The sequence below is a fragment of the Panthera onca genome, chromosome B3 (genome assembly GCF_046562875.1).
Source record: "Panthera onca isolate mPanOnc1 chromosome B3, mPanOnc1 haplotype 2, whole genome shotgun sequence".
In the NCBI taxonomy this organism is placed as follows: domain Eukaryota; kingdom Metazoa; phylum Chordata; class Mammalia; order Carnivora; family Felidae; genus Panthera; species Panthera onca.
The window spans coordinates 34,406,281-34,423,428 of record NC_138344.1 but is presented as its reverse complement, the minus strand read 5'-3'; the positions used below and the strand labels follow the sequence as shown (position 1 = coordinate 34,423,428).

General features: G+C 47.7%; 1 protein-coding gene across 4 annotated transcripts in view; it reads left to right on the top strand.

Annotated features, from left to right (window-relative positions):
• THSD4 (thrombospondin type 1 domain containing 4) overlaps positions 1-17,148 on the top strand; it is a 571,917-nt gene that overhangs the window by 100,761 nt on the left and 454,008 nt on the right. For all 4 annotated transcript variants that reach the window (XR_009606663.3, XM_060620985.3, XM_060620986.3 and 1 more), the window contains one exon: positions 12,473-12,920. Coding sequence is in view for 3 of the 4 variants with exons in the window: in XM_060620985.3 (XP_060476968.1) it covers positions 12,473-12,920 (448 nt within the window). In the remaining variant the exon portion in view is untranslated. The remainder of the gene's footprint in view (positions 1-12,472; positions 12,921-17,148) is intronic.

Below are 17,148 nucleotides of genomic sequence, written 5' to 3'. Positions count from 1 at the left end.
CCCTCTCTGAGCCCACGCTGACTAAAAAGCACCTGCCGATTGGTCCTGGAAACCCAAGATCACTCAGATGCACAGCAGCACCAGTGAGCGCAATGATGACTTATTCTTAGGGACACTTGGCTGATTTTCAAACACGATACTCGAAACAAGACGGAGCAGCCTGGGGATGACATCTGAAGCAGAATCTAAGTCCTCTCCCGGGTTTGCTCCAGAAGGACTGGGTCTGTTCTGAAGGCTTCTCCTCGGTTTTATTTTTAGGGGTGTGTGTGGGGCAGCCCTATGGGCCTCACCTCCTAGGAGGCCAGCAGATGGGTCATTGGGGACGGGGTCTTCTTGAGACTTGGCTTCCTGGTACAAAAAAGACCTTTCAAACTCACAGCTGCTCTAAAACCACCTCTCTGCTTCCTTTACTGGGTTGCTTGCTTCTGGGGTCCTCGTAGTGTTCCTGAATCCATTTGTGAAAAGACCTCTTTCCTTTCTCTTGTTAGTACAAGTGTACCTCCTCCTTCTTCTTCCCTCTGCCATCCCTCCCCCATTTATAAGCCTTCCAGATCCTTCTTCCCGGAAGACTCAGAGCAAACCTGTCCGCAGATTCTCATGCTGGTCTTTAAAGGCAGGCCTTAAGGACTTCCCGAAGAACAGCAACAGATCCGGCCATACTGGCTAACGTACATGACGGTGTGTGCCACACAGTAGGCAACCAAGAAAGCTTTGGTTTTCATCATCTTAATTTTTATTTCGTTAAGCGGTCAGAGTTTCGCCTCTTACCTCCTGCAGATCCCAGATAATGCATTGCCTGGAACAGCTCTGGCAGGAGTTTCAGTCTTCTGAACTTCCAAAAAGACATTTGCACTCAACCTAAACCACTTGCTCCCAGCCTCTTTGAACTTAGCACATGCTATCCTTTCTCCCTTTGGCAGGCTGCATTGCTCACAATGAAGCAGGGTGAGTTTCAGGACCCCGGGGCTCTCTTTCCAGTTTTAGGCAGCAGACTCCTTTCTGTCCAGCTTGCCTTGGATCACGTGGCTCCTTGGTGAACACGCGGGTCTGCTCTCCAGCTGCTGTTCCCTTACATTTTCCCTCCCCTGGAATTTGGGCTCGCGGGGCTTTCTAGGTGGTGGCCAGTGGTAACTGACTTTCAATTTCACCAGCCTCCTTTGCTCCCCACCAGATGTGTGGGGCTGTCTTGCTTGCTTGCTTAGAGGAACTCAGAACCTTTTCATCTCTACTAATTGACCCACAGAGCTAGGCTTTATTGGCCCATTGGTTACAACGTGGAGCAGTTAAGCTGTGGTCTCTCACGTGTGTTATCTCGACAGATGTTCCCAGAGTGCCTGGGGTCGGGGCTGCTGCTGATCTCGGGGATTATGCACACAGGGTCAGAAGGTGACACGCCTTGCCCTGGAGACCCAGAAGACTCGTGAGGGAGCCAGGCCCCTTACCTAAGGATGTTACTAAGATTCAGTGTTCCTGCTACCCCGATGGGTGTGTGGGCTGCCCCCCCCCCCCCCCCGCCCCTGCAGAGGTCTAACTGTGTGGGGTAGCTCAGGGGAAGCACATGAGGCACTGATATTCATGTTGAGCTTGGAAAGCTATACCGGCGCAGAAGTAGGAAGTGTAGAATTCCAGGTGGGGCCTTGGAGACACAAGAGCTCTCGGTGTGTTTGGGAGGCATTAAGTGATCTGTTGTGCCTGGAAAATGGAGGGTTGGGGGCAGGAGGCGGACATGAAGATTGGAGTTGAATCTGGTACGACTGAGACCAGATGATGAAGAACACGACATAGGACCTACTGATTTTCCTTAAAACCTTCCAGATTTGAACTTTATTTTCTAGGCTGAGCTGAGCCACGAGGGTTGTTGTTGTTTTTTTTAAAGTTTACTACTTTATTTTGAGGGTGGGGGGAAAGAATGCGAGCAGGGGGAGGGGCAGAGAGAGACTCCCAAGCAGGCCCCGAGCTGTCGGCGCAGGCCCCAGTGCGGGGCTCGATGAGGGGCTCAATCCTGAAATCAAGACTTGGATGTCCGACTGACTGAGCCCCCAGGCACTCTGAGGATTTTTTTTTGTTTTTTTGTTTTTTTGTTTTTTTGAAATAGAGGGTAATGGCCAGGGCTGTGTTAAGAAACATAAATCCAGTGGAGAGAGAAGTCAAAGTGCGTGAGCTTGCTGATCCTGACTTGGGTACCTGATGGGTGGAAGTGGTGTTAGGCAGCCTGGGAATATGCACGGGGGTGTTTGTCATCACCGAAAGTACCACACTGGGCATCACTGTCATTGCTACTCCTTACATAGACTGTGTTGCCCAAGCACGTCCAGACTCTAAAGAAGCTCCCTGCATGGACATCAGGCTGGCGATGGCCTTCGAGGATCTCAGATCTTCCTGGGAGTGTATGACCTGTCAGTTATTGACAGTGACATTTCAGAAGAACATTTGGTTCCCTGATGATTTCTGCCCCCTCAGTCTTTGAGGCTTAAGGCCTATTTATAAGTGTGTATTTTATATCCCGTCAAAATGTCTACATGTTTAAGTTCCTCACTTCCTTTCTCTTTGTAATGTTGTGTATTTAGCAGACATAGCCTCAGGGAGGGTTGTGAGGGGAGGTTTCTGTATTTCCTCCTTACGATCCTCCCACATCCATACACAGCCACGCTTTTAAAAATGCAGCGGAAAAACAGTTTAGCGTCTTTCTTTTTTATATTGCTTTCATATATTGAAAGCCTGTGCAGAAGGCAGAAAAAAACATTTTTTTACCTTTTTATTTTAATGCCAATGTGGGTAGCACATAGTGTTAGTCTCAGGCGTACAACAGAGTGATTCAACACTTTCGCACATCACCCACTGCTCATCACAACAAGCGCACGCCTGAATCCCCATCACCCATTTCACCCATTCCCCCACCCACTCACCTCTGGTAACCATCAGTGCTATACAAAGTAAGAGTGTTTCTTGATTTGTACCTGTCTCTCTCTCTCCTTTTTTCCCTTTTCTTGTTTGTTTCTTAAATTCCCTATATGAATGAAGTCATATAGTATTTGTCTTTCTCTGACTCATTTTGCTTAGCATCGTACTCTGGCTTAATCCATGTCGTTGCAAATGGTAAGATTTTCGTTCTTTTTATGGCTGAGTCGTATTCTATTGTGTGTATATATCACGTCTTCTTTACCCATTCATCAGTTGATGGACACTTGGGCTGCTTCCGTATCTTGGCTATTGTCAATAATGCTACAATAAACAAAGGGGTGCATGCATCCCTTTGAATTAGTGTTTATTTATTCTGTGGGTAAATACCCAGCAGTGTGATTGCTGGATTGTAGGGTAGTTCTACTATGAACTTTTGGAGGAACCCCCATACAGTTTTCTGCAAGTGGCTGCACCAGTTTTCAGTCCCACCAACAGTACACATGGGTTCCCTTTTCTCCACACCCTTGTCAACACCTGTTATTTTCCTGTGTTGTTGGTTTTAGCCATTCTGACAGGTGTGAGGTGGTATCTCATTGTAGCTTTGATTTGCATTTTCCTGATGGTGAAGGATGATGAACATCTTTTCATGTGTCTGTTGGCCATCTGGATGTCTTCTTTGGAGAAGTGTCTGTTCATGCCTTCTGCCCATTTTGTGATTGGATTATTTGTTGTTTCGGGGTGTTGAGTTTTATAAGCTCTCTCTATATTTTGGATACTACAGAAAAAACATTGTTTATGGTAGTACAAAGGATAAGAAATGACAAATGAGTCCGCCTCAGCTCCTCCCCTTTGGGTCTGCCTCTCAGTGGAAATCATTCCCTAGGTTTCATTTGTACCCTTCAGGAATGTATCTTGCATATACGCATTTTCATATACTTGATACATTTTTTTCTCTCTTCTTTTTCTTCTTATCACACAGACAGGAGCATGGATACCCTCGGTTTAGTGTCTTCTGTGTCTTGTTGTTTTCCACCTAACTGTGTTTTGGAGACCATTCTGTATCAGTATATATGCATCTGCCTCCTTCTTTTAAACAGCCTCATAGTCCTCCAGTGTCTACGCACACCGTCATTTAGCTCCTCGTTCCCCCGCTTAAGGACGCCTGGGTTGAACTTCAAGCATGTAATTTATAAGTTACAACACAGATATGCAAAATGCCATTTATTTTTCTATAACCAGACGTGGTTCGTGAGCCCCTGTGTCTGCTGCTATAGGACAGCTGCCAGTTTTCGGAGATTCGGATGCTCAGACACCGCATGTTTAACGTGATCGGTTCAGGGCTTAGGCTTAGTTCAGTCAGGATTCTCCCCATTCTTTGCATTCTACCCTTCTCCCGGGGCGTGGGGGGGAGGATGTGGCTCCCAGATGAGGGGCTCCTGTGCAGTCTTGCTGAGGGGAGCAGGGCGTCTGCTGTGTCTCAGCGGCTGCCTTCCACCCTTTGCAGTAAGTGCTGCTAACGTCCCACAAAGGCTCCTCCGGGATGACCCCTGGGGTGAGCCCCTCTGCCATGACACCTCCCTCCCACGTCCTGCTCAGGTGCTCCACGAAGCTGGCAGGTCCCTTCCGTCTCAGGTTCCTACATGCATCTGGAGTTTCTATTGTACCCAACCCCAAAGCCGGAGCACTGTGGCCTAGTCTCTCGTTACTGCCTCTCATTTCCTTCCTCCTCTGCCTGCTAATCGAACTCTTAATTTCCTTTGGTTTGAGAAGATAACTCCAAGGTCATAGCACCTTCTTCACATTCTACAGTATAAACTGTAAGCCTGCTCTCCATGCCCCAGTCTTCGGCTCTTGACCAAGCTCAGCTTTTCAGATTCTCCCCTTATGGTGATCTTTGGGTTTTCTCTGGTGCTGTACTCAGCAAGGTCATTCCAGAAGCACTGTGTGGAAAAGAAGGGATTACTAAGAGGGTCTAATGCACTGGCTGGTTCCTGGAAGCATTGTCCTACCAGGGTTGTTTCTGGTGTCCTGCCGGCTCACCAGGGCTGACCGTGGACCCTTGAGCCCCTGGCTCTGTGTACTTCTATAAGCACATGAGGACATAATTCCTGGGCACCTGGGTGACTCAGTTGGTTGAGTGTCCGACTTTGGCTCAGGTCATGATCTCATGGTTTGTGAGTTCAAGCCCCACATCGGGCTCACTGCTCTCAGCACTGAGCCACTTCGGATCCTTTGTCCTGCTGTCTCTCTGCCTCTCCCCTATGCACACTCTCCAAAAATAAACAAAACATTAAAAAAAAAAAAGAAAAGATAATTCCTAGGTATGATTCCTACTGCCTAGCATCTTTTAAAATGTTTATAAAAACCTCTGAAAAGATGAATTTGGTCATACCGATGGATTTTGGAAAAACATTTCACTTGATAGTAATTGCAAATGACATTGCCCTCCCCTCTCCCCCAGCTTAAGGCACCAAGTGGAAATGCTTTGTTTCCTCAATGAAGGGAGAAAGGGAGGAAGAATGTGCGTATTTGGGGGTTTGGTTTGGAGGCAAACATCAGATGCAGCACCCGACCCACCCCCCCCACCCCCCCCCCCCAGTTTGTAACCAGGAGTCTGTGATACTTAGCTTTGTATTTCTTCAGGCCTGTCTTAGGTGTGGAGACAGGCCAGCTAAATGTGCCCCCAAAACATTGGCTTGGTAAGAGTTTGGTTTTGATATATGATAGCAGCATAAAGTGCAAAGGTGGCATAAAGGACTCCTTGAAATCATGTGGAGACTACTCATTAGATATAGCAGGAATCGGTAGGATCTCAGGCTTTCTCAGAAGCATCTGGTGCAGGGACTTCCAACCACCCCTGCTTCTGTCCACCATCTCCAGTAGTAAATAACCTCCCATCTCACCAGCCTCCCTCCCATCTTCCCTATGGAGAAATTGATTTCTGCTTACCTGGCCATTCAACTCAGGTACCTAGATGCAAAGGAATGCCACTTCTCTCAATGCTGTGAAACCCATAGCCTCCAGGATCAAGCAGGGCAAGGAGACCTTCCTCTGGAGCAGGGGTAGTTGGCCTCATTGCGTGCTCCCTTCACGGAGGTCCAGCTTCCCCAGAGCGCACAGGCTCAGACTCCTGGGGTTCCTCACAGGCCAGTGCCAGGGGCTGCTGGTCTGCTGGATACAGCGGCCCCTGTGTGGTTCATGTTAGCACAGCTGAGAGAGGCTGAGCCCCTCACAGGGACTTGTCTGAGCTCTAAGGCAAAACAAAAGGGGAATAAACATGGAGAGTATAAGAAATACAAACAGCCTGGCTTCTGGAGGGCAGACTCCTCTCTCTCTGCCCATCCTACTCTGTACTGAGCAAAAAAGTGGGAAGCCATCCTGTAGCCACAAGCAGCTGACCCACAGCCTTGCCTGGGTGGCTCTCCAGCTCTGACAGTCATGCATGGCACACCCTTGACCCCATAATTCTTCCCTCCTTCGGTGCATGAAGGCCGAGTCCCAGCCCCTGCTGAGTCCCCCTTGACATTCTGAGAACCTGTTCCTTCTCCAGGTATTTGATACCAGGAGTGACCTCTCCCGGTGGATGAGACTTTTATTCTTACGTAGAGGGAAGTGGTCGTAGCCTCAGTGCCACCATAGTTTAACAGTCTTTTAATAAAATGTAATATTTCATATAGAAAAAGTTAAACATGCGTTAATGGGAAGGGGGATTTTCCTTCCTTTGGCAATAGTGGTTTGAGTCACTCGTGCATTTGTTATTTCGGTGTTTCAACAGTTACTCAACACCTACCGTGTCATTGTGCCGGGTTCTAGAGATACAAGACACATAAGAGGTATCCCTGCCCTGTGGGAGCCTACAGCCTGGAAAATTAAGGCAGACTAGACAAGTCAGCCTTGTAAAAGATGATTGTGCTGTGACACTTCCATGGGGTCCAGTGGAAGGACAAAAGAGAAGGACCTCGATTTTATGCAGCGAAGGGATGGGGTGGAGTTTGAACCGGGGAAGGCATGACTCAGGAAGTGGTGCTTCAGCTGAGTCCTGAAGGGGGAAGAGGTAGTTAGTCCAGAACATGGTGGTGGGGACGGCAGCCTAGAGAGGAAGTGGCAGGAGCGGAGCATGGGGAATCAACTGGGCTGGTCCACTGGGAACCTCCCCGGAGCGTGGTGGGGGTGGTCCATGGGGTGCCAGGGCCATGACCTGGGAGATGTAGCAGAGGCCGTGTTGTGCAGGCTGGGTGGCAAAGCCAAGGAGTGTGGACTTCAAACAGAGATGTGGGGAGACTGGAAGCGCCAGCCGGCTTCGGGGGATGGTGTGGTACTTGGGCGTGAGACAGAGCAGTGGTTTTCACTTTGTGGTCCTCAGACCACTAGCATCGTTGTTGCCTGGGGACGTGCTAGAAACGCAGATTCTCAGATCCGGCCCCAGATCTCCCCTGCCAGACTCTGCAGATAGGTCTGCCTGTTTCAGCAAGACTTCCTGGTGATTCCGATGCTGCCCAGGTTTGAGAATTGCCGAGCTGGAGACTATAGGAAGAACTAAGAGAACAGTGTTATAGGGCGAAAGATGATGAATTTGGGCTCGAATGTGTTGAGTTTGCAATGTCTTGTGGGAATGCGTAGGTGGAGCGTGATCCCAAGACCCACAGCATCGGCATCACCTGGGAGCTTGTTATAAGTGCAGAATCAGAGGCCCACCTAGACCTCCTGAATCAGAAGCGGTATTTTGACAAGATCCCCAGGCGATTTGTGTGCATGTCCCAGGTGAGAAGCAGACTCTAGTCTGGAGGTCAGTGGGGTGTATGTGGCTGATACTCAGGAGAGGGGTCTGGCCAGGCAGTAGAAATATGGGGTGGTGTCTGTGCTCAAATCATCACACTGGCCAGGACTAACGTCACAAAGCTGTACAACATCACACATAATGAGGCCCTGGATGACAGCCAGCCTGTTGTAAGGAAAACATTATTTGCAGCCGTTATCTCAAGAAACAACAGTTTCCCCAGACACCCACAGTAGGGCATTGGAAGAACCAGGACTGGAACCTGGTGTCAGAGCCCTTACGGTCAAGTTCTTGTCATTAAGCCGCCCTGTGTGGGAGGGAGGCTCCGCATTCACTTATGCTGTCAGGGCTCGAAAAGCCAACTAGCAGAGAAAACATTACCCACGATGCTCAGTAGGTGCTCATAGAATCCAATCCACACAGGTTTGTCCACAGTTGTTGAAAGAGATGATAGAAAACAAAATGATAAAAACTGCTTTCAGGGGTGCCTGGGTGGCTCAGTTGGTTAAGTGTCTGACTTCAGCTCAGGTCATGATCTCGTCCATGAGTTCGAGCCCTGCATTGGGCTCTGTGCTGACAGCTCAGAGCCTGGAGCCTGCTTCGGATTCTGAGGCTCCCTCTCTCTCTGCCCCTCCCCTGCTCATGCTCTGTCTCTGTCTCTCTCTCTCTCAAAAAATGAATAAACGTTAAAAATAATTTTAAAAATCTTGCTTTCAGATTCAAAAAGTGCATTCCTATTGGTAACCTCAATTTGCTCTTTACGACATCACTGTAAGTAGATAAGACAGGAGTTATTCATGGTCTAAGTTTTTATAATTAACATACCATAAAATTCATCATTTAAAGTGCGTAATTCAGTGGTTTTTATTATATTCACAGGGTTGTGCAACCATCACCACTGTCTAATTACGGAACATTTCCGTCACCCCGCAAGGAAACCCCATACCCTTTAGCTGTCACTCTCTATTGTTCCCTCCCCCAAGCCTCTGGCAACTGCTAATCTACTTTTTCTGTGGACTTGTCTCTTCCGGGCATTGCATATCAATGGAATCATAGAATACGTGGTCTCTTATGTGTGGCCTCTTTCACTTACAGTGTTTTCGAGGCTCATCTATGTTGTAGTATATCTCAGTACTTCATCCCTTTTATGGCTGAATAATAGCCCATTCCTTGGATATACTATGTTTTGCTCATCCATTCATCACTTGATGGACATTTGGGTTGTTTCTGTCTCCTCACTGTTATGAATAAAGCTGTTATGTACATTCATGTGCAAGTTTTTGTGTGGACATATGTTTTCATTTCTCCTGGGCATATACCCAAGATTAGAATTGCTGGGTGATATGGTAACAATGCATTTAACTTTTTGGGAACTTCTAGATAGCTTTCCAAAGTGCACCATTTTACAGTCCCTTCGAGAATGTGTGAGGGTTTCAGTTTCTGTACATCCTCTCCGACATTTGTTGTTACTTGTCCTTTTTCTTATAGCCCTCCTAGTAGGTGTATTTTATAGGTAAGAAAGCGGAGGGTACATTGTTTGCCAAGGTTCTTAGAGCTAGTAAATGGTCAAGCTAGAACTTCTCTTAAAAAAGCAAATACATGCTGTATGTTCTGTGTAGGGAAGGTATTGTTATCATCTTTGTTTACAAATGCATACAGGGTGGGACTGGGCCTAAAGTGGGGCCCTTGGGCCCAACATTTAAGGAGATATCACTGTCATATTCCACCAGCACCTGGACGACCCTTAAAGGTTTCATCCTGTGCCTCCCTGGCCTCATTCTAGTTCCGGCCCTGTTTGAAGAGACTGAAGCATCAAAAGATTGAGTAGCTTCCCCAAAGTTGCATTAGTTATTAAATGGCAGAGCTGGGGTTCCAATTCAGGAAACCTGGCTTCAGAGTTCAAGTCATTAACCACCTAGGCCTTCGATGTCCAAGCTGGGCCTTTTCCATTTCTTTCTCAAACCGGAGTTTCCAAAATTAGCCAGAACTTTGACGAGTGAGGAATCCAAAGTAAAATCCCACAGATGGGTTATGGGAAGAGCAAACAGAACTAACTGACCTCAGCCTCCCAGGTACCTACCACATATTCTCCCAGAAGAGCTAACTGACCACACGGTTTCCCTTGGCCACATCTGTGCTTATTATCCCAACTCTGCATAAATCTGCCTAGTTTTTGCAGGCCACCCTGCCAGTGGCCAGATGGACTCTGTCCTGGTGGGGAAGAGGCCATCCCAAACCATCAGGATGATTAGCTCTGGCCGCTGGAAGGAAAACACATGCTCTCTTAGCCCAGTGGGGGTGAGTGTGCCCCTGATTCCAGGGTCCCGAGTCAAGTATTCAGAAATCACATCTCTCATAATCACACCCTGACTGGCTGTTCATTCTCTTTAGCCCGTGTATCAGAGTTTGCTGGTCATTTTTTTTTGAAACATCATCTTTCCAGTGGTGCTGCTGTTTGTGTGGGTTTGGGATGGCTCTGTGGTATAGGCCGAGGCTCCCGTAAGGTGATGTGAGTACAAAAATGTCCACCGGCACTTGTATGCCTAACCTCCTCGGGGTGATAGGCGGCCTTTGGAAAGACGCTCACTCAAGTCATCATGTTCTCCCTCTGCAGCCTCTGTTCCCCAAGGTCAGGATCAAGTCGGTCCCTAGCGGGGAACCTGGCCCAGGCCAGCAGACTTTGGCTATATCCCCAAAGCAGAGGTTTTTTAAGAAAATTTATAGCTGTCATCCTCCATCAAAAATGATCACTTTCGTGGTCACGTTCTCACCCTTCTGTTTGGAATTTCAATTCCTCAAAGCTATGGGTCTCTGGACCAGCAGCCCCTGGGAGCTCATTGGAAATGCAGAATCTCAGGCCTGGCCCCAGACCCGCTGAATCAGAATCTGCCTCCGACAAGATCCCTCGCTGATTCCAGTGCACCTCCGCGTTTGAGAAGCACTGCTCCACGTGTCCTCATTTCTCTATTACCCTCAGCTGGGGTCTCCACCCAACGCTGGCTTTGAGGCTGGAATTTTTGGTAGGCTTTCTGATCTTAAAAAGAAAAGATGCACACACGTACAGAAATTCTTTCCCTCACCTTTACATGATGTCATTCATTTTACCTGGCCTGCCGCAAAAAAGAAAATGGCAAATTGCATCCAAGCTATATATTTTTAAGACTAACTTCTTAATTGCATCTCTCAAAGCAGCACACTGGAATCCAGCCCCCCCCCCCCAATCATTAACAGAGTCCCAAGTGTTGCCAAGACTAATCGAGAAATGCCGAAAGGCAAAATAAACACTGTAGTACAGTTTAATTCAAAACCATATCAGCCAAGAATGAAGGTGCAATTAGTGATAAAGATGTTAATAATTAGTTGTGGTCTGTTAAATTTTATATTCAGTGGTTACATAGAGTGAAGAAAGAATTTCCTCATGAGGACAGAAATTAATGTTTCACTTTGATTGCTATTTTAATGTGCTTATTTTAATGGGGCCATCCTGTAGAAACCCTTGGGCACATTTCCAATTTTACAGAAATGTAGAATTAATTATTATGGAAGCATATAATTTGCGAGCTGGAATGACCTTCGTGGTTATTAGATCCAGCTCAGACATTTTAGAAGTAAGTAAGAGTTGGATGATTTCTTCAAGTCCTTCAGTAGCGTATTGGAACCTTGCTCCCGAGCTCAGACCAGTGACAGCGAACCCTTCTCACATCCCTGCAGACGGGAGCACTTCTCCTGGCCTCAGAATCCCCAAATCATCCTGTGTTGGTGCTCCTGGGGCCTTACCTCACCTTGCATTATGTCCTGGTTGTTTGCCGTTGGGAGGTTGGGGGCTTGGGAAGCATATCTGATTCACTTCTGTATTCTTGACTGTTCCTGGCTCTGTATTTTGTAAACCATAGGTGCACAATAAATGTACATGCAGTGTGATATGCAGGCGCTACTTTATCCCGTTCACTAGAGCTGACTGGGTCTTCGTAGTGGCAGCTTGAAATCGGCCACGGTGGAAGTACTTACACCCTGGATGTAGACAGATGGCACAAATAAGGGCTTTTCCTCCCCCGGGAAGCCAGTTATTAAACACTTAGCAGCACACAACTGTTTCCATGATTTTTCTCAGGTCTCACAAGGCAACAGGTCTTGACGATCTAAAGATTATACCAACGTGGAGATGACCGTTTACCCACCGTTCAGCGTGGGTTGCCTCCAGAGTGATGGGGTGGCCAGTTATTCAACCTCTTCTAATTTCTTCAGGGATTAAGTTTGACCCAGTGCAAGTCAGGCCTCAGGACTGCACTAGAGTGTGGTTGCTTAGCTAAGCTCCACTTACCTGGAAAAGCTATTTGGGCATGAATGGTAATGGAAACCGGCCTGAAACATCAGGCACAGTTGAGTGAGAAAAAAATCCACAGATTATTTTCAGAGAAAACAAACGAACAGGAAGTTGCTGTGGCCGAAATTATAATTATACCCTTATACTTCTCAAAAATCCCTCAGTGGCTCCCTACAGCCTACCAACACACCCAAAGTCCCCGCTGTAAGTCACACACTGACCACAGCTTACCCTTCCGACCTCATTTTCAGCCACTCACATTGCCCACCTTTGTTGTACTTTCCAGCCTCTGTAAGAGCCTGTCTGCAGAGAGAGCCAGCTTCTGTGACGCTCCCTTCTTCCCAAATGCCCTCCCTCTCCCACCATAGGCTCCATCCCTACCTGGTCCCCTCTATCATGGACCACAGCATCTGGGTTAACATGAAACTCCCTGTGACTCTGTTCCTCTCCTCTTGTGTGTCGTTCTTTAGGAGCAGGACCCGCGGTCCCATCGGCCCTGGCAAGTACGGATATGGCAAGGCCCCGTACATCTTACCACTGCAGACGGACTCTGAACACTCGCCGCAGAGGCTTCGGAGGCAGAGGCCCTCGGCCCGGCATTCTAGGTCCCAGGGGGCATCTGGTCCTAGCCACGGCTATAGCCCGTCAGCCCACCGGGCTCCCCAGCACGGGCCTCTGTACCAGAGTGACAGTGGCCCTCGCTCTGGACTGCAGACCTCCGACGCCTCCCTCTACCAGATGCCTTTGACCCACGACGGAGGCTTTCCAGCAGCTTCGAGTCTCTTCCATGGCCCGGAAATAAGCAGCAGCCACGGCATGGGGGCCCACGGGGCAGCTCAGAGCTTCTCACAGCCTGCCCGGTCCACAGCCATTTCCTGCATCGGGGCCTATCGGCAGTACAAGCTATGCAACACTAACGTGAGTACGCACTGCCTCACACCGGGCCAGGAGACAGCTGCTGGTCCCCCTTCTGCTTGGCCAGCGAAAACACGGAAGACAGCACAGGCAGGGTCTTTTAGGCCATGTTAATGACCCTCTTTATCTTCTCTCCCTTTTTCTCTCCGTGTATTCTCCGTGGATACTTCTTGTTTTCACCAGGTTGTCACTGTAGTAACTTAGGAGTAACTTCTTAAATTGCTCACTGACAATCACTGTTGCTACAGTGTCAAACATGTCAAACAACCTCCAGATTCTCAGTGACTTTATAAATGGGTGGCTAATTCAGGGCCAACGGTGGTGGTGCTGAAGAGTCGGGGGGAGCTTTGGCTCACATCAGTACCAATCCAGGAAGTCTCCTGCCGTCCCAGGTGTGAGCACTCTGGATATTGTATGCGGAGAAAGTCTGATCGTGAATAACTCGCTGAAGATTGCATAGCGGGGCGCCTGGGTGGCTCAGTCGGTTGAGCGCCGACTTCGGCTCAGGTCACGATCTCGCGGTCCGTGAGTTCGAGCCCCGCATCGGGCCCCTGGGCTGACAGCTCAGAGCCCGGAGCCTGTTTCAGATTCTGTGTCTCCCTCTCTCTGACCCTCCCCCATTCATGCTCTGTCTCTCTCTGTCTCAAAAATAAATAAACGTTAAAAAAAAAAAAAAAAAAGATTGCATAGCTGATCTGTGGCAAAGCGACTTCTAAATGGAAACTCCCCGACAAGACTAAATGTGGTTTTTAAAAAAATACCAGTTTAAAGGCTGTATACAAAAGAGAAAGGGATAAGAGAACGTTTAAAGGTTAGATTTCCAAGCTGCTATATTTTTCATTAATAATTTAATCTACCTTAATATTCTGTTACTGGGTAACAGGACAGCTGTTATATATTAGCTTCAATTCTCTCATTAAAAATATATTTCCTGCTATAGAGTCCATAGAAATGACTTAATTTGTGATTTTAATAATTCCTCTGAATGCCTGGATTGCTTTCTAGCTTTTCTTCCACTGACAGACTTCAGGAATTATTAATTTTTGTAAAGCAGTCGTTTTTCTAAAGCCATTACTAATCAGTCAACCATTAAGTCTTAATTAAGCATCGTTGCTTGTCTTATAACAGCCCGGGTGCCGTGGAAGATGAAAGGAAGGTCATATTATCTATCTCACAGAGTTAGGAGGATCAAATGAGGTGATATTGAGAAAGGGCTTTATAAATTGAACAGAAATATTTGTGTCCGTGATCGGACGTGGCCCCTGTTCTTGAATATCTCTGCTTTCCTTTTAAAGTGAAATGAATTCATTTCTAAAGTAGAACACGTTGTCCCATTGACTTGTATATTTCTTAAATTTGAAGACCACATAAACCAGAAAGAGACGGAAGCAGAGAGAGGGCATTTGGCATGTATTTCTGTCACTTCGCCTACACTTTTCAAGCACGCATGGTCTTGCTAGACCTTTCCTGCCGACGGCAGGGCTGCCTCTCTCCATGTAGATGTTGTGTCCTCTCTGGGTGCTGGGATGACCCCACTACTAAGGACATTGAACTGCGAGGAATCTTAGACAATTCTGGTGAATTTATGACGTGGGCCATCATTTTGGCAGTTGGCAAAGTAACATCTCAAACCCAGGACGGAGAGGTGAATGTCGACAGAGGATCATACAGCTTTAGTTCCCTTCTCTTGGCTGCAGCATGTCCCACAGTGTCCTCCCCAGTGAACCCCATTATCCTGAGACCCATCCCACTTACCCTTATTGAGTGATGTCACTCCCTAGAGGTCCCATTACTGCCTGTCTTCTTTTTTTTTAATTTTTAAATCTTTATTTTTGAGAGAGGGAGAGAGAGAGACAGAATGCGAGCAGGGGAGGGGCAGAGAGAGAGGGAGACACAGAATCCGAAGCGGGCTCCAGGCTCTGAGCTGTCAGCACAGAGCCCGACGAGGGGCTTGAACTCACAAACTGCGAGATCATGACCTAAACCAAAGTTGGATACTTAACCGACTGAGCCACTCAGGTGCCCTGTTTTTTTTTTTTTTTTTTCTTAATTTTTAAAAAATATTTATTTTTGAGAGAGAGAGAGCCTGTCTTCTTTTTATAAGCCCATGGCTTCTTGGTACTTGGATCATCCCCCAAACATCATGAACACCTTAAAACTCTCTGTGTTAGGAGCCCCTAAGACCTTTACTGGGTTTGATGATTTGCTGGGAGGACTCACGGTTATGATTTTTTACAACAAAAGGATACGGAGCAAAATCGGCAAAGAGAAAGGCACACGGGGCAAAGTTTAGAGGAAACCAGGCACAGGCTTCCATTAGTCCACTCCCAGTGGAGTCACACAGGATGTGCTTAATTCCCCCAGGAGTGAGTTGCGACAACACACGTGAACTATCGTCTACCAGGGAAGCTCATTAGAGACTCTGTGCCCAAGGTTTTTATTGGGGGCTGGTCACATAGGCACCCTTTGCCTGCCACATATCAAAATTCCAGACTCCCAGCAGGAAAGCTGGCGTTCAGCATAAACTGTAGCGCTTGTCCAAATAGCTTAGGCATAGTGAGTCTCTCTTATCACGTAGGGGGTGATGGAATCCCTTCTGAAATCCAAGCTCCCGCATGCCAGCCACGGACCAGTCTTGTAAGCAGGCCTGTCTGGAGAGAACTGTCTCAGTCCTGCTGTGTTGAGTCTTAACCTGCACACTTCCCATGTGGGACCCCAGTGCTCTGGCACCTTCGCATGGATAACCTCACATGGATATTTACATATCTGCCCCAATGGGCAACATGAAGAGATAGCATGAATCTACAAATTGTGCACATCTTCCTCCTCAAAGAGGAAAGAGGTAAAGGGCAGTATTGTGAAAAATCATACGAGTCTAATAGGGAATACAGGTTATTTTATGTCCTTCAAAGATGTAAAAAGGAATACGTGCGTTTAGAGATCTCTCCCAGTTCCTACCTGGGAGAAGAAAGAGAAGGGAAAGTAGGCCAGGGTGGGTTGGAAACATCCCCTGATTTCAGAACATCATCCCATAAACTAAGTGCCCAGTATACCCCACCCAGGTTCTCAATGGAATGTCCTACTTTCTAAGACTACCCTCACAGTGGAGGTCTCAGTTGTGAGGTATGTAGTAATGCATCTACGGGGAGGTGTGAATTAGGGGAAATGGTTTTGCAGGCTTCCAGATCCCAGAACGGTGTCTCATCACTGATCACCATCCCCTCCGCCCTCAATAGCCTTGTGGTCCAGTGGTGAAGAAGCCCAGTGCAGCAGTGTATAAATCATTGCACTTGGTGCTGGAGCACCTCATGAGGGGGAAGAACTTTGGGAGCACAAAGGAGGAGGCCACTGGGTTGGGGAAGACTCCACTGAGGAGGAAAAAACTGAGCTAGGCTTCTAAGGATGGCCAAAAAAAGAGAAAAGGGCAGTCTGGGGCAAAAGAAACAGCTTAAACAGAGATGGGGAAGCAGGATTATGCCAGAATCTCAGGTGCCATGATGCTTTGCCAGGTTGTAGAGACCCTCCTTCCTTTCCCTCTCACATCCTCCTATCCGCTTCAAATAATCAATCTTTTTTTTTTAATCTTTATTTGTTTTTGAGAGAGAGGGAGAGAAAGAGCACACATGCATGTGAGCTGGGGAGGGGCAGAGAGTGAGGGAGACACAGAATGTGAAGCAGGCTCCAGGCTCCACACTGTCAGCACAGAGCCTGACGCGGGGCTGGAACCCATGAGCAGTGAGATCATGACCTGAGCCAAAGTCGGACGCTCAACTGACTGAGCCACCCAGGCGCCCCTGAATAATCAATAAATAATGGGGAATTTGTTCTTTGACATCTCGAAATACAGAGATTTCACATGGGTGTTGCTTGACTTTCATACACGAGATAGATGCTTGAAAAACTTTTAAAACACAGTGCAGAGGGAGAAAGCAATTCTAATCCACTGGTTCAATTGGATGTTAGGCTGCAGGGCGGTCTAGGATAGCGGGCTCAGGAGCCAGCCGTGCTAGATGTAAGCCCCAGTTTCCTTGGGCAAGGGCGCTTAACTCCCTGGGACCATCTATGAAGTAGGGGTGATAATAACACCAACTCCATAGTGTTGATCATGTACATAGGGAGCTGACACGTTGTTAGGAAATAAAGTGTTCTGACCTGGATGAGTGAACGCACTTGTGTGCCTCTCTGGAGCTGGGAGTGGAGCACAGTCTCCCCATGTGAGTTTCCAAGTGCT